Raw genomic sequence first — 22,562 nt, 5'->3', positions numbered from 1 at the left:
TAATAAACCTAACTAACTAAACAACCAGCAAGGTACAGCTGGCACAAACTAACAACCTTGCAGAAAGCTGACATGGCACTAAAATGAATTTAGTGAAGACAGATGCAACTAACTACAGATAAGATGTTAGAAAAGCAAATGCAGTTTCAGAATTACCAAACAACAGTAATATCTAATTTGCCACACAAAAACACGACACTTACAATCTCCCCCTTGGCAAATTATGATCAACGACAACCCAAATTGAAATCACCAAAAGTTTAGACAAACTTCAAACAAAAAGATACACAGACAGTATTGAAAATATTAACACAATCCAAAAAAAAAATTAACTGTGTACAAAGTTTATCAAAAGGTAAAATCACTCCCCCTCGATGATCATAATCAATCACTGCTAGAATACGAGACCAAGGAAACACATGAACCAATAACCCTGGAGTCACCACCATCAGGAGCAGAGGACGGAGCTACAGTGGAAATCTCCCCCTGAACATCTGCCACATGTGAAGGCTCCCCCTGGACTGCAGCAGATTGTGAAGTCTCCCCCTGAATAGCAGCCCCAATAATGTCGCCTTGCTGAAACCAAGAATCAATCTCCGTGTCAATGCCAGCTGATGGAGAAGGGACTTGAGCACTGGGACCCTCAGTAGGTAATGGTGCAGGAGGAACTGCAGACATCTGTGGCTGATTGTGTGCGGCAGATGGATCTACGGCTGCATTAGATGGAGGGACAGCAGGAGAGGCCTTATGCTGATCAGAGCCATCTGCAGAAGAGCTAGACACAATCCCTGGGGTATTAACAGCTGGAGAAACGTCAGATTCCTTGAGGACATTGGCCATAGCAGTGAGAACATCAATGACTGATTTTTCAAACCGACGTTGCCTGAGTTGATCACGAGCATAGGAGGTGGCCAGATCAGTAACTGTGGTGAGCAATTGAGATTGCCAAGGAGTTGAAGCAGCACCATCTCGAGAGGATGACGGACCAGTTGATGCAGATGGTAAATCTTCCATAAGTGATGCCCCAACAGCAGAGACATCCATTACTGACAAGGGAAGTGGTTTGCTATGCACTGGATTGAAGGATTTACCAATGGATGGGACAGGCAGGATTTTGTCTTGTTCATAAACAACTGGAGAACCCCGTTTAACTATTCTGTTGATCAAGCTGGGATAAGGCAGAGTATGCTTGATACTCTTGGCAGAGGCAGAGCTCATAATCCGATCATACATAAGAGTTGGGAGATCAATACTCACCCCAGTTCCCAAGGCATACAAAAATCGAGCTGTGTTGTAGTTGATCGTGGAGATATGTGAATTAGCCCACCAGTTGGACATAGCTATTTTATGGAGGACTCTGTAAAATTCTGAAAGTACAGTGACAGGTAACTCCTTCCCATTCCACACAAAGGTGGGATTGCCAGTAATCTCAATACCAACTTCTTTAAACTCAGGCTTATACTCATCATTAAATGTAGGGTGTGAGATGGTTTTGATTTTTAGGACACAGCTAATGGTGGAGGGAGCAAACCTAAACCTGTTGCCTCTAATATATGCAAGATAAAGAAACTGACTTTTCTTGTTCAGAATGCTTTCATCTAAGTTGGCATAAAATTCCCTAACCAGGTTCTCATTTGGGGTTTGGAGGTGAGTAACTGATAATGACCACCCACGACGTTCAATCAACTCTTGTATTTTGGGAAAATACTTGAGTTTAACCCGATATCCAGGCCACAAGGGACGACGACACACATTTTCCTGAAACCTAAGAAGCTTATCATTTGAGTAAAATGGTGCATTAGATGTGGATGACTCAGACGGACAAGGTGGAGGGATTTTAGTTTTCTTAGCCCCAGACAAAGGAGGGTCATCAGAGGAACCCCTTTTTCTTTTAGGTGAATGCGTAGACACTGGGGGTTGGGACGAGTCAGACACAGTGGGAGTAGAGACCTTAGGCGAGGAAAATGGGATTGACATAGACCTAGTAAACCGCCTAGGTACAGTAGAAGGGGAAGGAGGTGTACCTGATTGTGGTGGACATGGAGGAGTGACAATCCTGGTTGGAGACGCACTTGGTTCCGCCGACTGCATGCGAGACGGAGAATCATCTCCAATCAAGGCTGAGGTTTTAACACGACGATTAGCCCGTTTGCCCATATTGACACGGCCTAGCACAACCAAGCGAGGCTGAAGAAGGCTCACGGTGAGGAACAGTCACTCGAATGAAAACAGAGCAGGGAGAAGATGAATAGTGCCACTGACAGGGTAGGTGAAATTCAAATGATGGTAAAACAAGATTTTTATTACTGATAAATGGAAAAGACCAAACTACCCTTTGTGACCAACGTAAAAGCCCAAGCCCATTAGCAGATTTAAAAACCCATTAGCACAAACTTAACACAAACAATACGTGAACAAATATGGTAATTTTAAAAATGTGAATATACAACATGGACTACACGAGCTCAACAGTGAAGAAAGAAAGAAAGAAAACATTATATGCTTAGTGGACACACACACCAGTGCAAAAATAGCCTGAGAAAGGCACTATACAAGACAACCATACTCTTGGCATAGATAAGATAGTCAATTAAAATATGAGAACATGAAGGAGCAAAGTCATATGCTAGAAGGGACTATAATTGACACATGATCAAGGATGAATCAATAAGCTACCATTTGTGTGTGATGTGTCCTCATGTGAAGCACCAAGAGATTAATCAAGGCACTTCACTCATCTCAAAAAAAACTATATGAATTGAAGAGGATAATTGACTTCCCCTTTTCGTTTTTTTTTTGTTTTTTTTAATTCAAATATGGAAAGATTTCCCTTTTTCTGATAAATCAACACTCTCTGGGTTTTGCCAACCAGTTAAAGCTTTCACTCTTTCAGGGAGATGTAGCCGTCATCCTTTGGATTTTTCTCTGAGAGTGACTCAAAAAGGAGCAAACTTTTCTAGACACTCAAAGGTACAAGGATAGCTCTTCCCATTGCATCCATGAAAGGTAGCTTTTTCAACTGGGGTAACTGAGGATTCATCCCTAATCACATATAACAATGATCCAAACTAGATATGAGCTCCTTGTACATATAAAATTGACTAACTTACCACAGCCAAAGGCAGTTGCCTCTTGTAAGATGCAACTTTCAGAGGATCAGATAGTGCACACTCCAATGGAGTTGCGAAGATGGGCAAAGGTGTGAGCATCCAGAGCCTTAGTGAACAAATCAGCTAGTTGAGCACCTGTAGACACATGAGTAATAGTCAGCAGTTTAGATTCAACCAAATGTCGAATAAAATGATACCGTATGTCTATGTGTTTGGTACGTGAGTGCTGAACTGGATTTTTGGAAATGTTAATGGCACTTGTGCTATCGCAGTAAAGGACCAAGGAGGTTTGGGGAAATCCATAATCAGTAACCATCTTATTAAGCCAGATCAGTTGAGTACAACAGCTACCAGCTACTATATACTCAGCTTCTGCAGTAGAAAGGGAAATTGAATTTTGTTTTTTGCTTAACCATGACACAAGATTATTTCCCAAGTAAAAACACCCTCCCGAGGTACTTTTCCTATCATCAAGACTCCCAGCCCAATCAGAGTCACTGTATCCAACAATGGACATGTTGGTATCTCTGGAATACCACAACCCAAATTCTGAAGTGCCAGATAGGTATTTAAAAATACGCTTAACAGCTGACAGATGAGACTGTTTGGGATTAGCTTGATATCGAGCACACAACCCTACACTAAAGCAAATATCAGGTCTACTGGCTGTTAAGTAAAGAAGACTACCTATCATTCCTCTATACAGGGTGGGGTCAACTGACTCACCAGACTCGTCTTTGCTAAGTTTAGTGGTAGTACTTAACGGGGTAGGTGCATGTTTAGTGTGATCTAAGCCAAACTTCTCAAGCATTTTTCGAACATATTTGGACTGAGAGATAAAAATACCCTGATCAGTTTGCTTAATCTGTAAGCCTAGAAAAAAACTCAGATCCCCTATAAGACTCATTTCAAATTCACTAGTCATAAGGTCAACAAACTTGACAACTTCTTTTTCACAAGTTGACCCAAAAATGATGTCATCAACATAAATTTGAGCTACAAGGATACCTGGTTGTAGGAGTTTAATAAAGAGAGTGTTGTCAGCAGTACCTCTGGCAAAGCCATTGTCGAGAAGGAAAGAAGTTAACCTGTCATACCATGCTCTCGGAGCTTGTTTAAGCCCATATAAGGCTTTCTTGAGTTTATAGACATGATCAGGAAACTTTGGGTCCTCAAATCCTTTTGGCTGTTTCACATATACCTCCTCTTGCAGTAGACCATTGAGAAAGGCACTTTTGACATCCATTTGGTGAAGCTTGAACTTCAGAAAACAAGCCACTGCCAACAGCAGTCGAATTGATTCAAGTCTGGCCACGGGGGCAAAAGTTTCTTCAAAATCAACTCCTTCGACTTGATTATAGCCTTGGGCCACTAGTCTGGCTTTGTTTCGAACCACTGTCCCAAACTCATCTGATTTATTCTTGAAGAGCCATTTAGTTCCAATGATGTTTACTCCATCAGGTTTAGGAACTAAGATCCACACCTTGTTTCTTTTGAACTGTCCCATTTCATCCTGCATAGCATTATTCCAGAACTCATCCAGAAGAGCTTCTGTTACATTTTGAGGTTCTACCAGAGACACATAACATGCAAAAGCAATGACATTTAACACTTTGCGACGAGTGACCATAGTAGCATTTGGGTCTCCAATGACAATGGTAGGAGGATGAGCTTTTTGAATCCAAGATGGTGGACCTTTTTTGTATAACCGAGAGTGAGGAGAGGACACTGTGTCTTTGCTAGTAGACTGAGGGAAGGAGATGACCTCATCTTCAATTAATTCTGCAGAGGGTGAAGTTTCATTCTCAGATGAGTCTGGTTGATCTTCAGATGAAGATATCTCAGGATTGTGTTGTTTCAATGGAGTCGAGGGAATTGACATACTACATGGGTCCTGAGATTCTTCCTCTCCAGAACCAGATCCATTGTCTGACACTTCCAAGTCATCAAACTTAACGTTCATTGATTCCATGACTGTGAAAGTACGTTTGTTATACACTCGATATGCTCGACTGTTAGTGGAGTATCCAAGAAAGACCCCTTCATCACTCCGAGCATCAAATTTCCCAAGATGATCACGATCATTTAGGATATAGCAGATACACCCAAAGATATGTACATGGCTCAGATTAGGAGTCTTGCCTTTCCACAGTTCATATGGAGTTTGAGTAGCACCAGTTCTCAAATGAACCCGATTATAAATATAGCATGCAGTATTCACAGCTTCGGCCCAAAAACGAATTGCAACCCCCTTTGCACACAACATCACTCTAGCCATCTCCTGAAGGGTTCTATTTTTTCTTTCCACTATCCCATTTTGCTGTGGAGTCTTTGGTGCAGAAAACTCATGACTAATACCCATTTTATCACAAAATTGAGCAAAGATCTCATTTTCGAATTCCTTCCCATGGTCACTTCTGACTCGATAGACCTTACCTATGGTGGCATCCTTTTCGTTCTGGAGCTTTAGACAGAGAGAGGAGAAAGCCCCAAAGGTGTCAGATTTTTCTTTAAGAAAATTTACCCAGGTAAATCTGGAGAAATCATCTACACATACCATGACATATCTTTTTCCAGCAATGCTTGCTGTTTGCATAGGACCCATCAAATCGACATGCAATAGTTCAAGCACCTTGGATGTGAGGAGAGCATTAATAGGAGGATGAGAAGCCTTGATTTGTTTACCTTGTTGACATGGACCACACACCCGATCTTTTCCCAGTCTGAACTCTGGTATCCCTCGAACAGCTTTGATGGAGACAATTTTCTTTAAATCTCTGTAGTTGAGATGCCCAAGTCTGTAGTGCCATAGGTCTGGTTTATCCAAGAAAACTCTGTGACATTTCACTTGGTTGGTTAGTACATAGCAATGGTCAGCAGTTCTATTTCTTGTGAGAACTGATTTTCCTTCAGATGAGACTAAACATTGAGTCTTGGTGAAGCTCACATCATAGTTGGCATCACAGAGTTGGTTGATGCTGATTAAGTTAGCTTTTGGACCTTTTACAAATAGAACTCCAGTTAGGGGAAAACACTCAGAGAGATCCAGGTCACCTTGTCCCATTATTTCCCCTTTATTACCATCACCAAAAGTGACAAATCCTTCTTTGGAGGAGTGGAAGTTACGTAGACCATTGCAGGAACCTGTCATGTGACGAGAGCATCCACTATCAAAATACCAGCAATTATCTTTCATGGCAGACAAGGAGGTGTGAGCAACAAGAGCAAGATTTTCACGTTTGGTTTTTTTCTTCTTCGTAGGTCCATGTTGAGGGATAAATGGGAATTTATTCTGGCCCGATTTCTTGTTGATGATGTTGGTCAAGTATGTTCAAAGCTTGTAGTATCTTGGCCTGATATGACCCTTTTTATTACAAAAGTGACATACTGGGACAAATCGATCAGTTTGATTGACAGCTAACTTTTCACGGACTGGACCTCTTTTAGTGAGATGAGTCTTAGATTCATCTGATTCTTTCTCAGGTTGATCATCCTTGGGAGTTGATGATGCAGAAACAAACTTTATTTTGTCACTAGAGGATGGGGCAGAGTTATCATCAATAGACAGGTCATGGCCTTGATTGTATAGCAGTTTGTATCCTATAGAGGTTCTGTCTCCATAAGGTTTCTGATTTTGAAGAGCTTGATTCAAGGCAGCAGTACCCGAGGGCACATGGGAAAGGGATTGCTTGGCTCTCACAAGTTCTGCAGTTAACTTGTATATCTCACTATCTTTAGAGCACAACTCCAACGTGAGTTTCTTCAGTTTATCTTCAAGTTCACTTTTGCTGTCATCAAGAGTTTTGTTCAAATCCTGTAATTCCTTCACTCTCCTAGCCATATATGTCCATTGTGCAAACATCTCCTCATAGGCCTTATTTTTTTCATCAATAGTAGATTCAGTATCTGAATTAAGTTCCTCACCCTCAGAATCTTCAGGGACAGACTCCCTAGCCATAAAAGCCATCACTGACTTATCCTCCTTGGATTCATCACTAGTCTCTTCTTCTTCACTGTCACTCCAGGTAACAGCCAAGGCCTTCTTTTTCTTGAGAGTATTAGCACATTCTGCCTGAATGTGGCCAAAGCCCGAACATTCGTGACATTGTATTCCCTTCCCTTTCTTTTCATTTTGTTGAGACTGTCTGTTAGGGCCAGTGGAATTCCTCCCCGAAAAGTTCTCTTTATTGCCTGGATTAGATCTCTTGAAGTTCTTTTTTAGGAAACGAGCATAATTCTTTGCAAGAAGGGCCAGATTAGAGTCTGTAAAGGACTCGGACAAATCAATATCTTTAGAGATCTCTTCCTTATGAATGAACGCAACACCCATCTCGGTTTTTTCTTTCTCAGAGCTCTTGAGTTTCTTCCCTTTTTCCCATCTTTCAAGAGTTAACTCATAATTTTGGAGAGACCCAATCAATTCATCTAGATCAAGAGCTTCAATATCTCTACTTTCTTCGATCGAAGTCACTTTGGACATGAATCTTTTTGGAAGAACACCAAGAAGCTTCCTCACAAGTTTCTTGTTGGAGTAAGTCTTACCAAGAGCATACGATTCATTCGAGATGTCGCACAGCTTAGCATGAAACTCTGAGACGGATTCATCTTCCTCCATTGACAGATTCTCAAAGGATTTAGCTAACGACCGAAGACGAGCCTTTTTAACAGCATCAGTTCCCTCATTCTTGATTTTCAACTTTTCCCAAGCATCTTTAGCAACTTCACAATTCGAGATCACTTTTAATTGATTGGTGGAGACAGCATTGAATAGAGCATGCAAAGCTTTGGAGTTGAAATTTGCTCGTTCCATCTCATCAGTAGTCCATTCACTTGATTTCTTGACCTTATCTCCTTCCTCGTCAACAACAGTAGGGGGTGACCAACCTTCGGCAACAGCCATCCAGACCCTTTCATCCACTGCTTTCAAGAAAGCCCTCATCTTTGTTTTCCAGTAGGGATAGTTAGACCCCTCTAGCATGGGAGGTCTGGAAGTTGATCCTCCTTCTCTGAACATTTCCATACCCTGTTGATCTGCACACACTTAATCAAGAAACTATGATGCACAACGAGATGAGACTCGCAGTGGGTCAGTTTTCCAGAAAATCACAGAAGATACAGATTGACAGAAGAAGGAAAATGAAGATTAGAAATTAGGACACAACCAAGATCACAATTTCTTTACATGAAAAGTTAGCTCTGATACCAATTGAAAGTCCTAATTACTATTGATTAAGTACAAATTACCTAAATTGATTATTTCTGTGAATTAAACGAAGAGTAAATCAAAGAACACAGAATTTACAAGCTTCCTCCGCATTGGAAACGCATTCCAACCGAGTAGTGCTTGGGTTCCCTTGAACCGGGTAAAGTAACATCCACTATAAAATCAATTCAATTACAAATACCAGTTCTGATTCTACAAATCAAACAATGTAATCTAAATTGACTTTTATACAATGTTACCTAATACTTGAACACACTCAAGTATCAAGATCTAATCACCAAAAGATCTCTGTAAACACGAACTCTGAATATTCAGACTGCTGAATCACATTCAGCTGATTGATCTGAACTCTCTTCAGATCAGGCAGATTCTATCTCCATCTTCGACCACAAGAAGATCTTCGAAATATCAATCTGCACATTCAAGAAACAAACACAGAAAGAGAAGCCCTAGCAGAGCAAGAATCCAATAGAAGATTCTAACAGAAGAGAGTTAGTTAGTATGACAGATCTCACAGTATTTATATGCTGAAGATAATAAACCTAACTAACTAAACAACCAGCAAGGTACAGCTGGCACAAACTAACAACCTTGCAGAAAGCTGACATGGCACTAAAATGAATTTAGTGAAGACAGATGCAACTAACTACAGATAAGATGTTAGAAAAGCAAATGCAGTTTCAGAATTACCAAACAACAGTAATATCTAATTTGCCACACAAAAACACGACACTTACAGAGATAAAAGAAGTAAAAGACACTAAGTGGTATTAAAAAGAAGAGAGCTTTGAATATCTTACTACTTCTTCTACTACTACAACCATTCATGGCCAAAGTATTATTTCCTTTTTTTGTTCTCTTCTGCTTTGCTTGGTAGGTCAGTTTCGTAAAGTCATAAGCAGATTTATTAGAATATTGGTTGTGTTGGTGTTGTATTTTTTTTTAGATTTTTAATGGGATTTATTTTATTATATATAAATAAAAAAGTAACTCATGAATTTCTCATAAATTATTTTATTTTTATTAATAAATTATTTTATTTTTAATATAAATAAAAAGTCACCCATAAATTTCTCATAAATCAAGAATTCTGTTATATAGGCACACTTTATATAGAATAGATATAGATATTGTCATTTAATATATTTATTAATTAGACTAACCAAAGTCTCTTAATTAACAAATAAGCCCTAGAAACTCTTTCTTCACAATTTAGCCCCTGCTTAGTGAAAATTCACAAACTAGACATAGTCTAATTTTAGAATTATAATTGGTTAATCAAAATCAATTAATTGAGTCTTACAAGTAGTATTATCTTAACGAGTATGGGGACCATCTGCCTATATATCCAAGCTTCCAATAAGCAGACCAAGAACTTACCAAGTAAATTCACTGACTTATTAATTCCTTGTTGCATCCACGCATAAAACTTGGAATTGCACTCTCAGCTATATAGAACGCTCTATATGTTCCACCATATAGATACGCTATCAGTTATCCATCGTTATAATCCCAATAATCAATGATCATCTATAGATGATCTACATAGTATAGGGATTAGTTTACCGTTACACCCTTCAATATATTTTATCCTTAAAATACTTAGCCCCGTATAAATGATATTTCAGGGAACTAAAATGAGTACTCAACCATTTATCTCTATTTAACCAAGCTCGAAGAAAATTATCATTTCACTTCTATTTGCTAGATAGAAGCTATAGATTCCATATCTATGTTTAGCGCTCCCACTCAATTGTACTACCATGTTCCAAAAATGTACGTATCACCCTGAACCAAAAGTAGGCTTAACTAACAAATCAAAGAACATGTGTCATACTCCTGAGATTGAACCTAACCATATCAGGATTAAGATCATTTGATCTAGGATCAACTAGGTGATATTGAATTGCATAGATATTACGGTAAGTTTAATATATCTAAATCAAAGTTCAATATCGGTTCCTTCTGATGCGTACTCCATGCACCCAACCCAAGCTTTACTTTAACCAATGCCCTGAAAAGAACATAGCACTTATCCAAGGTGCAAGTAAACTATGTTGTAGATTGACATATCAGTTAAACCCTGTGTACTAATAAATCTAGGAATATATTTAATCACATAATTTAAATTACTTTCCACTGTGCTGACGACATAATAAACAAGAACATAAATGTGATAAGGGTTTGGATGAATTTATAAATCAAATAAACAAGTAAATGATAACATGAACTAAATGACACACAAATGAGTGATGAAAATACTTCTGTTTCTTTATTGATATTGAATAATAGAGATTACATTGAAATAGAATTTTATTTAAGGTATAAAACCCAACAATAATTTAATAATAAAGAGATTTGGAACTTAGAACATCTCCAATGGGGGTTGCCCATTGGGTGGTCTTACCACATATACAATGCGGTTCAACTTTCAAGACAAATTTTGAGAATATAGATGTTGAGTGTTACCTAAAAGAGACAATGGTCATGTCATCTTTTCTTTTCTTTTTTCTATTTTTTTATAAATAAAAGTTATTTTTACGTAGAAACTTCATTAATTTAAGGGAAATTTTCAGCAAAAGTTCCTAAAAAGTTCATGTTGATGCAGATTAGTCCCTAACCTTCAAAAATAGCGGCAATAATCCTCAAGATTGATTTTTTTGTAAGTCCGTTAGTCCTAAATTTAAGTGATCTGTTAACTTATTCAAATTTCCACGTGTTGAAATATTATTAGTCCAAATAATAATTTTATTAATAATAATTTTAACTTAAAAAATATATATAGTTGAAAATCATTTTTTTTTCTTTTTCTTTTTTCGTTTTTTTCTCCATCGACTTCTACGTTCAGCCACACCACCCCTACCCTCACTTCATTTTCTACGTCCAGCTGCATCACCCCCACTTAATTTTCTTCCTCCAGCCATATCACCCCCACTTCATCTTCTTTCTCCAGCCACACCTCGACCCGCACTCGCATCCACACCCACACCCACATCCCTTTCCATACCTTTGTCCCCAAGCTCACCGGAGTTCCACCGTGCATGGTGGCCATCTACTGTCAACGACGAAGCTTGCAAAAATCCATCGATGAGATCTGAAAGATCTTTGCAAGTACATCATTTTTTAAAAAATTATTATACTCAATGGATCTCCAACACGATTAGATCGGACCCAAAAGTTTCTATGCCAACAGCTCTTAACGGGGATTGCGACAAAGGGAGCTTCAAAAAACTCAGAGCTCGTGGTTTGAAACCCGAAGAAGGCCACGGTGGCCTTGACTCCAGAGAACGACGAGGAGTCCCATGGTGTCCTCCATTTTCAACGGTGAGACTTCGTTAGCAGCAAGAAAACATCCCAGCACAGAGAGACATTTGGGACTTAGGAGTTAAGAGTTAGGGCTTAAAGACTTAATGTGTTTCCACACTTCTTCCATAGCCATGGGAGGATAAAATTTGAGAAAAAATTCAGTAAAGGGAGAGGTCACTGGAGGAAAAAAAAAAGTTAAAAAAGAAAAAAAATTGATTTTAAAATGTATTTTTTTTAATTTAAAATTATTAGTTGGACCAATTGCAACACGTAGAAGTTATAAATAAGTTAACAGATTAGTTAAATTTAGGACTAGCGGACTTACAAAAAATATCACCATGAGGACTATTGCTGCTATTTTTGGAGATTTGTGATTAATCTATATCAACATGAACTTTTTAGGGAGTTTTACTGCAAATTTCCCTTAATTTAATATTTTAGATATAATATGTAGGACAACTTTTGGAGTTGTCAACTATTGGCGCAGATTTTGTAGAAAAAAGTACCAAATCTTATGTGAATGAGGAAAAATAATAAAAAAAATTAAATTTTTTGTGATGATGTGTTACTTTTGGAAACTATAGATGTTGCCTCCCATTAAAGATGCTCTTATTATTTGTCACATTTGTCAATGAAGCTATATAATAGCTATTGACTTATGCTCTCTCATTTATTACATGTGATTGAAAGTTGAGCTACCTCTCATTAATTACATATGGTTGGAAGATGAACTATCTCTTATTATTATATATAAATACAGAGCTCTTTGAAGAGCATTTGCAAATTGGGGTGCAACTTAGTGCAACGGGTTCAATGAAAAATCTGAGAGAGGGAGCATTTGGATATCCAAATTTGACAAATAATTTAGTGAGTTTGAAGAAACATTTTGAGAAACACAGCGTTTGGTTGAGAGGAATGAAAATATAGGAATGGGAATGGGAATGAGAATAGAAATAGGAATGGAATGGAATAAAATTTAAAATACATAAAAGAAATTGATAAAAAAATCATTAAATTTTTTTTCTTATTACATTGGAATGGTCATTCCTTTCTTTTTAAAATGGAATAGCCATTCCACCAAAATGGTGGAAAGAGCATTCCATTGGAATGCTATTCCAATACTTTAAAATGCAACCGAACAAAGGAATGGAATAAAAATTGTTTTCTTTCCATTCCATTCCATTTCATTACCTCCAACCAAATGCCAGTTTAGAGATATTATTACTAGGAAATATGTATCTATATTCTGGATATTTTCTACTTAGTTTAATAATATCAACGACTTTATGTGAAATACGCAAATTGTCGAACTACATAATTTTGTGTGTTTATATTTTACCACTTAGATATAGTTTTGGCTTCCGCACACAACAATATCTTTATATATTAAAAGTGTCTATCTAACGGCAATTCTTGGTTTAACGATTCTTCTTTTTTTTTAACGCCAAAAGAACAATTTTTAACTTTTTTAAATGTTTTCTTTTAACGCCGTTAACTTATTATTCTTATAAAAAAATTTTAAAAAAAAAATCTATCTCATCTCAATCGTTTCCTTCTCACTTCCCTTCCATTCTCACTCCCAATCGCAGATCTCCCTTCCATTCCACTCCCAATCGCAGATCGTCGAAATCAACAGCCCGGCGAACCCCGACGAACCAAAGCTTCCTTCCACCGACTCCTCCATTTCACTCTCCATGGTATGGATTTTTATTTATTTATTTTTTTTGTATTGATCGATTGGGTTCTTATTAGTGTTTCGTCAAGTTCTACGCTCCGTGGTATGGAACGAGTTGCTTGAACTCGCGTTCCTTGACGATGGCAGTTCTCAAGTATTGCATTACAGTTACTTTATCAGCAACACCCATCTCTCCGGATTCTGCAAACCCAGCTGTGCCAGACCCACGACAGACCAAAGTTAATTTGCCCAACAAGAAGGCCGTGAAATGGTCCACTGGGATGGCTCCGGGCGAGTATGGTGGACCACCGACCAGCACTAAACTTCGCAAGTACGGGGGAGGTGAAGGAGAAGACCCTATAACCTCTGACGAGTTTATATGGAACAAAGACTTTATGAGTCGCATGAATAAATTGTTTGATGACTCTGCTTCTCCACCTCAACAACCTCCTGTTAAGGTCTCCTACTTTTACTCTTAATTGCTCTTTTTGTAACTGTTAAGTGATCAAGAAGAATTGATTTTATTGCCTAATATTATCAAATAGAGTGTTTTGAAAAAAGAGATTTATTTGGTTTTTTTCATTTGTGAAATTAATGGATTTTATGTGATCAAATGTGTTGAATGCATTACAGGAAAAGCCTACCAAGCGTGAGATAGAATGTTTGATTTTGATTTTTTAGTGTTCTTAACAGTTATTGTATGGATTTTCTGGACATTCTTAACAGTATGGAGGTTGATCTGAGTAAAGAACTCACAACCCCTACCAAAAAATTAAAATATAATAAAATTATTATTGGTTCCTAACCACACAAAACAATATATATATATATATATATACATACAAATAATTAAAAAAGAAGTAAAGTATTACTCTGCCTCTGAAGTTCGTTTAGATTTTTTTTTTTTTATTATTATGTTTAACTTGTTTTAAAGGTTCATTGGTCATCTGTAACAATTGTTTCTTTCATAAAAATAAAATGAATATGAGCTCCATCTGTAGAGATTCTTGAGGTTTCATGGTATTGTTGGGTCTATGTAATTGTTTATTTAGTTCGTAGTTACTGTAGTAAAGAGCCAAAATGCTAATTTTAGTTCATGGTATTAATCATCATTGAGCTTGGCTGGTTGCTCGTGGTTAATTCTTAAATTGTAGTCAAAGTTAATTTATCAAATAAAGCAGATGAGTCAATTTTTAAAATGGATAAATCACGTGGTGACATTAACAAAATTTGCTTGTAAATTATTTGTTTTAGATAACATGATCATTGGTTGCAAAATTTATGTATGTATTATTTGCTTTTGAGGCAGATTTATCTGAGATCCCCAATGATAAACTTGAGGAGCTGAGAGGATTGTACGAAATTGATGTAGTTCCTTATACATTGACCCTTGGATATTCATATTGGGGTGCAGGTTAGTGATGCTAATTGATTATATTTTCTGAGATATCAATTTTTATTCGGTTTCTACTGTCATAAACTTGATTTTCTTTTGGGCTTGTTTTGTCCTTACTGGTCTAGAAAAGGAAAATAAATATTTTTTCATTCTACCCTACTATATAGTGAAGTGTTTGAAGAAAACAGGAGATGTTTAAATTTCAGCCAGACACGGTTTATGATTAGAAATTGGAATGTTAAGTTTAGAATCTGGAATGTTATAAAGTGTCAATGGCTACGCTTTTTATCTATAAAGATTACCTATTGTCAGTTTTTTGGAATTATGATCATGACCCTTGTCACATGCGAGGCGAAATCCTAGCTAATAAAGAAAGATACCAAACACAATCTATCATGCATATCCATACTTGCATATCCATCATGTATTGTTCTACTTGATTAGAAGTTAGGTATTTTTTTTACTCATATTAATTTAAATATTAGAATGTACTTATTGTGTTATATATATGGAAGATAATATGAAATATCATGCAAAAAAACCCCGCAATATCTTTTCCCTTTATACTATACAGATTTATATATAGATGAAAGCAGTATGCGATATTAATTTTATACAGATTTATGATGATGTTAATTTTTAATTTCTACCTCATATTTAGGATTGCTTTCCTTCACAATAGGAAGATTTTGTATGTTGTGCTTTCTTAACTCAATAATATCCTATGTATATGAAAGAGCTTTAGAAGCATCATCAACAAGGTCCTGTTGTTGCTGATCAAATGCCTAAAGAAGGGTGATAAAACTCATTAAAAGATATAATTTACAGGGGAAAGATAAAGGACGAGCCTATTGACTAAGAGAAGCAAAAGGAATAAGGTATGTAATTCCAATGTGAAAAAAAAATATTTGGCACCAACCATCTCACTAGGAGATATTGGCATGGTAAAAAAAAGGTATCATCCTTTTAGTGTTTTGATTGTTTGGGTTGATGAGTTTGCTAGAACAGAGATGCCTACAACAAACTAGGAGTTTTTTCCAATACAACTGTGGTTAAAAAGTTGTTTTTTGTCTCATTGGAAATTTGATGTTAAATCTCAACTGAACTTGTTCTCCTCCAGTGATTGTGGTATAGCAGAGAAGTTATGCTTTAATGTGAACCTTTATTGACAATTAACCCTTTTATTTTATTGTTTTGAATTATAATGTTAGGCTATACTCTCTGCTTGATTTGGACCATTTTATTGGTGGCAGTGGACACCTTTATTTTTATTTGTTATTGTGCATCTAAAGTTTTGGATTGTAATTATTAATCCAAGTACACATTTGTTATTTGAACGAAATGTACACTGAAGTTTTCAGCTCTAGCAAGTGATCATATTGTTTTTGGTACTATTTGTGATGGAGTTTCTGTTCTCACACTTGAGTTAATTATAATTTGACTCTCCAATAAATTATATTTCTTTTTCTTTGAATGGTTGTTGGTGACTTTGTATTAACAAGTAGTTGAGAATTAATATAGGTGGCGTTTGGTAACACTTTTTTAATTAGTTTTTTATTTTTAAAAGTAGAAAAGTGAATTTTCTTTTTTTTTTTCAAAAACATGTTCGATAAAACTGTTTTTACTTTTCAATTTTATAATTAGAAATCAAAATTTTAAAAACAAAAAAAATCACTTTCAATATTTTTTTAAACAGTTTCTTTTCTTAATTAATCTTTTGGATTACGACCAGACCCAGACCCAAATCTCCTCCCCACGGCCCTGGCGCTGAACTCGACTTTTGACGTGAACCCGAATCTGACCCCGGACAGACCCGACTTAAATAAAATCAAAAAATAAAAATAAAAATAAATTTTACAGAACACACATTTGTTTTCTGTTTTTAAAATTGAAAAACAAAAGTGGTTACAGAACGCATTTTTGTTTTTCAAAAATAATTTTTTTTAAAAAAAAAAAATTTCTTTCATTTTGTGATTAAAAAATTAAAAAACAAAAATATTAGCAAACGACACCATAGTATGCAATATGCTTATTTTAATGCTATAGAAAAAAATAACCAATCAATGCAAAATGTTGTTTAATTTTTGGTGTAACAATGTGTTATAATTATGCCTGTATTAATATTTTAATTTTACTGGTTAAATAATACTTTAGATAACAATGTACATATTATAATTTTATATACAATTATATTTTACTTACCAAATACAATGATATACAATTTACTTTTATAAAACACATCGTTCATATAATTATACATTTAGTTATCAACATCTAAAAAACAAAAAATACAAAAGCTTTAAATAAAATTAATATTTACGTGCCGAGGCACGTAACTTCTAACTAGTCAAAAATATATATGTGCAAAAAGAAATCACAATAATTTAAATTTAAATTTTAGTTATTATTATTATTGTTATTTTTATTAAATATTTTATTGCAAAAGAGTTTTAATTTTAGTTTTAATATGCTCCCACTCTTGATTATTAAAAAGATTCACCCTCAATTTGATTGTTTTTTATTTTTGATAAATCTCAATTCGAAATTAAAAACCAGAATTACTTTAAATATAATTTAGGGTTAATATCATTTTGAAATCTGTATTTTGTAAAATGATTGAACTATTTGTTTTGTTAAGTGACAAAATAGTACAAATAAGATCATCGGCTCAATTTTTATCAATTTTTTTTCTTATATAACTAACTTGTAGATAATTCCTAATACGAACAAATACAGTAAACATAATCATTTTTGTCATAATACCTCTAGATCGGGTTATTATTAAGTTTTATTTTAACAGGAAATCAGTTTATAATATTATTTAGTACTTTTTTAAAAAATACAAGGTCTAATTTATTATTTATCAAAACAGAAAGTCCATTTAGTAATTTTATAAAATGCAGGGTCCAAAATAATATTAAACCTATAGGAATGGTATTCTAATAGTTTTACATGTAACTAAACAAAAGAATGAAATGAAAATTATTTCCTTTCCATTCTATTTCATTACCTCCAACCAAAGGCCACCTAAATTAAAGTTTGGTAATTAGGGGGTATACCACCACAAGGAAATCCTACCACTTTTGTTATGATAAGCAGCCCACGTAGCCAACGAATGGGTCGTTCATTACAAGATTTGGGGATCCAAGACAACAAGAAAGAAACCAGTTCTGATTAAACAAAGAAATACTACAGAAAAATAAACCAGAAGGAAAGTCAATATTCTTATATCTCTTCATTTGACAAATGGCAAAAAAATAGGGGCCCACATAGGAGACTTAAAATCTACACAGGAAGAAGAATAAACCTTTATTCAATAACAATGTTTAAGATTGGATTTTTATTTCTTTTCACATGTTACAGAATATTCTACAGCAGATTAAAAAGATTGACCATGAAACTTCATCGTTGCTTGTTGTCAGTCTTGCCTTGGAACAATAAGAGGGATTGATGAAATTAGAACACAAGAATGCCCACCAAAATGGATGTTGCGGGAACTGTGAGGTTATCATCAAGGTCGGTGCTTATTGGGAGTGATTCCACCAGTGCTGATGCAAGAGCAACAATCCAAAACCCCAAGACCATTTCCCAACTTCTTTCCATATATCCAAATAAGGAGAAATAGTACATAAACCTGCCCAAAAGTTACATGTAAATAACAAATGGATTTTTGATTGGGAAGATGCTTAATTGGCATCTCATATTTCAAAACAACAAATGAGAAGGTGAAAACAAAAAGGAGCAGGTAGCCAAAGTTACCCCACAGATGCTAAGAAACTAGCAGATACCATTGCAATGCTTCCAGCAATAGATTTGTTTCTGTTGTATGGAATTTTAATACTACCAAACCGTCTTCCTATAATGTCTGCTACACCTGAATTGGGCCAAGAAAAGAAATACTTTTTAAATCACTGAACCAAAACTTAAAGAATATAGAAAAAGAGTTTAGTTCAAGAGATCAAGTTGTGATTAGAAAAGCCAAAACAAAAATCCAATAGAACTAGTATATTGCAATACCATCTCCAGCACATAGGTTGCATATTGCAACAATCGAAATAGGGGAAGTTCGCCAATAGATTATACAAACAAGAGCAATCGCTATGACATAGTACAGTGGTCCCTTGAGAAGCTCCCTGATGCACAGAGTAAGCTATACACCAATTAAGATGTGTGCATGAACTAAGCAGTCAGTGAAATGAACTACTCTAATTTTAGTAAACAGATCTGGTAATACATTCTAGTGAGTTCCTTATTCAAGAACAAGATTATGAGGATAAGTTTAAGTCCAAGTTGGAAAAGCTACTTATGAACATGTCAGTTCATTCAATTTCTACATAATAAATTCTCACCTGTAGTCTCCGAATCTGCTCATTGATTTCACAGTTGCCTCATCTTTCCATAATCCAAGTCCTAAGATAAGCATCCGTATAATGTTCAATCCTGGAATAGTTGCTGCTAACCATGCTCCACGAGACCCAGGACTGTAATGATTCCATTATGTTAGAGAAACATTTATTGAAGTTAAAGAGAATAATATAAACGAAGAGATGGTTACCTGAAAAGTGGCCAGCAGAGCATGAAAGCTATGCCAATGCTTATATGCACAAGCTTCCTGTTAAGTTTCTACACAAATTAAACAGTAGAAATAAGAATCATCTAGAATGGAACCAGTAAAAACAACCACTTAGAACTACAAACTGCTGGCAAGATCATTATGTTCAAACTTTGAAGGTAGAGCTCGCGAAAACAAATATTAAAATTTTTTTCCCGATAAGTGGGCCCTTGTGCCTAGCACACCTATGCCGCCGAGCCTGGTAGAGCTTTCTCTTCCATCTCCAGATAACAAATTTACCACAATACTTACTAATCAATGCACAGCTAAAACCAAAAGGAAGATTTATCATTAAACCAGCAAAACTTTCTTGAACAGATGAAGAAAAAAAAATAGACATGGGCCATCACAAAATCTTTTTTCTTCTCCACTTAGTCTCATATAACTTACGATTCTCGGTAGCTTTCCTTTTTACTTGTCCTCTCGATCAACCTACAGTTTTTGGTATGCATGAAATTCTACATTACTAGGAACGTCTCATAGTGAAGCCCCAAAACTTATGGCAGATTTAGCAAACCTCTAAATATGATCCTCTTGGATCGAGCTCAATAACATATACTGAAACGAGACATGATTTTGTCATCTTTCTTTTCCTTAATAGAGAAAAAGACACAGCTTTAAATTTTATTTTGGAGCTACAAATGTACTTATACACGCACACTACATGGTTATGAACAAACATCAAAGAAGCTATTCATAATTACAAATCACTTCTTCCAACTCCAAATACCAAGAAATATACTACCAATTTCCAACATTCTCTCAACAAGTTGTCTTAAAAAGAAAGGGATCCATCGACTATCAAGAGCTTTCCGAGCATTGACCAAAGCCAGTTTGGTAAAAGATTTCGATTCCAAAACAATATCAGAAACAAAACACACTAAACCCTTCACTTCAACACAGTAAAATTCAGATATTTCCCCGAAAATGAATAGAAACCCATTAATTCCCATCGAAAGATGGAACCAGTTGTCACATATATAAACTTGAAACGTAAAAAAGAGAAAGGTTTGTAAAGTTCGAACCTGGTCGAAAATACCACGTGTGGCGGTCTCTTTCAACAATTGGAGCAAAGAGAAGGCGACAGAGCCGGACAAGGCAGTGGCAACGACATCAGAAACGACAGGGTTTTGGGAGAACAAAGCGGCGGAGGGTAAGGTCATAGTAGAGCGACGTTTAGGTGAGAAGGTAGTGAGGAGGGGCTTCTTAGAAGAAGTATAAGCAGAGAAGGGTTTTGGAGCCAAGTGATGATAATGGTCAAACACAAACACAGAGGAAGAAAAAGAAGAAGAAGAAGAGTACAGCCCAACTCCACCCAATCTCATTCCAACAACACTCCTTTAACTGATTTTACCCCAAATTGTCAACTCTTACTGGTAAGGGCTAGCCTATTCTCTCGAATGTCCTCTGCTACTGGATACCCATATTAATTTAAGTGTTTTAAATATGATAGCATGGTCCCAAGGTCCCACTGGTTTCAACAAACACCTACTAGTTTCATAGATCAGTTATTATTGTTTTTTTTTTCTCTTTCAGAAACCCTAATTTGCTGAACAAATCGTTGCTTTGATTTCTTTATTCTTCTTCGATTATCAGCGTTGGCAGTAAATGAAGCTTACGAAGAAGGAGAAGAATATGAGAACTTCGTAGGCTCCGAAAAAGGCCGTCCCTGTTAACGTAAAGAACTGGAAATAAGGACGTATTGTGACGGGACAATATAAGAGAATTACTGGTCCTCTAAATTGTCTTACTTTAATGGGTGTAATTAAGTATAACTTAAAAATGGAAATGTCTTACACGAGAATTTTTTTTTTTTTTTTTTTTTTAAGAAATACTTTTGTAATATTTTTCTTTTTATCAATGTGATATGTATCTATGTTACTTTCTCTCTTTTTTATGTAAATGATAAAAAAAATAAGTCATAAATTATTAGAATTTCTTAATTGCATCTTCATTGGTGATGAACAAATCATATGTATGATGATATAACATAAGTAGTCTTCAAGTGAATAATATTTATCGAAAGTCATTACTTTTATTATAATTATTATCTTTTTATATTAATTAATTATCTTTATTTTATTAATAAAAGTTAATGTATATTATATATTACTTTGAGAATAATTATTATATATTACTTTTAGAATATTATTTATTTGAATCTAACTATATACTGTAATGTTAATATTTTCTTTTACCTTATTTAATGACCTATTTAATTTGAAATTTATAATAGAGATATAGGTTTTGTTATTGTATCTATTGTATGTGTTTTTTTCATAACAATTGATATACAACTGCCAATTCTTATGAGCGTTGTGAGTAGGGGTGTTCGCGGTGCGGGTGGTGCGGTTTTTAACCATTTTTTCAAACCAACCCGCACATGCGGTTTTTCCAATTTTCCAAACCGCACCCGCACCGCGATACTAAAAAACCGCAAAAACCGCACCGCAAAAAATGATGCGGTGCGGTGCGGTTTTTGCGGTTTATGCAGTTTGAACTACCACAATTTTTTTTTTTTGAAATAATCATAAAATAATTAAACTTGTTATAAAATAATATAAAATAATATAAAGTAGATGAGAAGAAAGAAGAAGAAGATGAAGAGATAAAGAGAAAGTGAATGAGAATTTCTCAGTTATTTATTCCAATGGGGTGAACCCCTATTTATACAAATACAAGAGTGAGATATTAAGAAACTAAGAAAAAGGGAAACTAAGGAAAAGAAGAATGTTCATTACAATTCATGGTAATAAATAAAAGATTTGGACATCCACATAATTATTGATATTTATAACACTCCCCCTTGGATGTCCATAATAACTGTCTTATTAAAAATCTTGCTGAAAACTTGATCAAAGGAAAAAGAGTATAGTGTAAACTAACTCCCCCTCATTTAGGCATTTGTGGAGATCTTCTAATCGACGAATTTCGATCTTGTCTGCCGTCTTCTCAAATGTTGATGTTGGTAATAACTTTGTGAATAAGTTTGTAAGATTGACACTTGATTGAATATGTTGAACACCAATATGCATTTTCTTGAAGCGTATAAAGAAGAATTTCGTGTAATGTGTTCTAACTCTATCTCCTTCAATGTACCTCCTTTTAGTTGAACGATGCAAGCAGTATTATCCATAGAGAATTGCTTGGGTTGATACTTCTTTATTGAGTGCAATCCATATGTTTTCCGAATATGTTATGTCAATGATCTCACTCACACACATTCTCTACTTGCTTCA

General features: G+C 35.5%; 2 protein-coding genes across 6 annotated transcripts in view; one reads left to right on the top strand and one right to left on the bottom strand.

Annotated features, from left to right (window-relative positions):
• The first annotated feature begins 13,125 nt into the window (after window positions 1–13,125).
• Window positions 13,126–22,562, top strand: part of LOC133035017 (protein CONSERVED ONLY IN THE GREEN LINEAGE 160, chloroplastic-like) — an 87,105-nt gene continuing 77,668 nt past the window's right edge. Inside the window, exons 1-4 of one of the 5 annotated variants that reach the window (XR_009686304.1) lie at window positions 13,126–13,773; window positions 14,625–14,729; window positions 15,373–16,232; window positions 16,729–16,792. Coding sequence is in view for 2 of the 5 variants with exons in the window: in XM_061110648.1 (XP_060966631.1) it covers window positions 13,335–13,337; window positions 13,405–13,773; window positions 14,625–14,663 (411 nt within the window). In the remaining 3 variants the exon portion in view is untranslated. Of the gene's footprint in view, window positions 13,774–14,624; window positions 16,233–16,728; window positions 16,793–22,562 lie in introns of those variants that run through there. The other 4 variants (XR_009686302.1, XR_009686303.1, XM_061110648.1 and 1 more) reach the window with 4 other exon arrangements.
• LOC115719607 (probable phytol kinase 3, chloroplastic) lies at window positions 17,864–21,057 on the bottom strand. The gene is made up of 6 exons (XM_030648705.2): window positions 20,349–21,057; window positions 19,267–19,334; window positions 19,061–19,192; window positions 18,729–18,844; window positions 18,471–18,585; window positions 17,864–18,345 (listed from the first exon to the last, which is right to left on the bottom strand). The coding sequence occupies exons 1-6, from the start codon at window positions 20,646–20,648 to the stop codon at window positions 18,168–18,170; spliced, it is 909 nt and encodes a 302-aa protein (XP_030504565.2). The 5' UTR covers window positions 20,649–21,057; the 3' UTR covers window positions 17,864–18,167.

The sequence above is a fragment of the Cannabis sativa genome, chromosome 2, assembly GCF_029168945.1.
Source record: "Cannabis sativa cultivar Pink pepper isolate KNU-18-1 chromosome 2, ASM2916894v1, whole genome shotgun sequence".
Classification (NCBI taxonomy): domain Eukaryota; kingdom Viridiplantae; phylum Streptophyta; class Magnoliopsida; order Rosales; family Cannabaceae; genus Cannabis; species Cannabis sativa.
This window is presented reverse-complemented; position numbering and strand designations above follow the sequence as displayed.

What these genes read in the sequence shown, in the direction of transcription:
- LOC115719607 (XM_030648705.2), bottom strand. Translation starts at nt 20,648, where the DNA reads ATGAGATTGGGTGGAGTTGGGCTGTACTCTTCTTCTTCTTCTTTTTCT. An exon ending in CACGTGGTATTTTCGACCAG is followed by an intron (nt 19,335 to 20,348) that starts GTTCGAACTTTA and finishes TAATTTGTGTAG; the next exon opens with AAACTTAACAGGAAGCTTGT. An exon ending in AGTTTCTTAGCATCTGTGGG is followed by an intron (nt 18,346 to 18,470) that starts GTAACTTTGGCT and finishes ACTTTTGGGCAG; the next exon opens with GTTTATGTACTATTTCTCCT.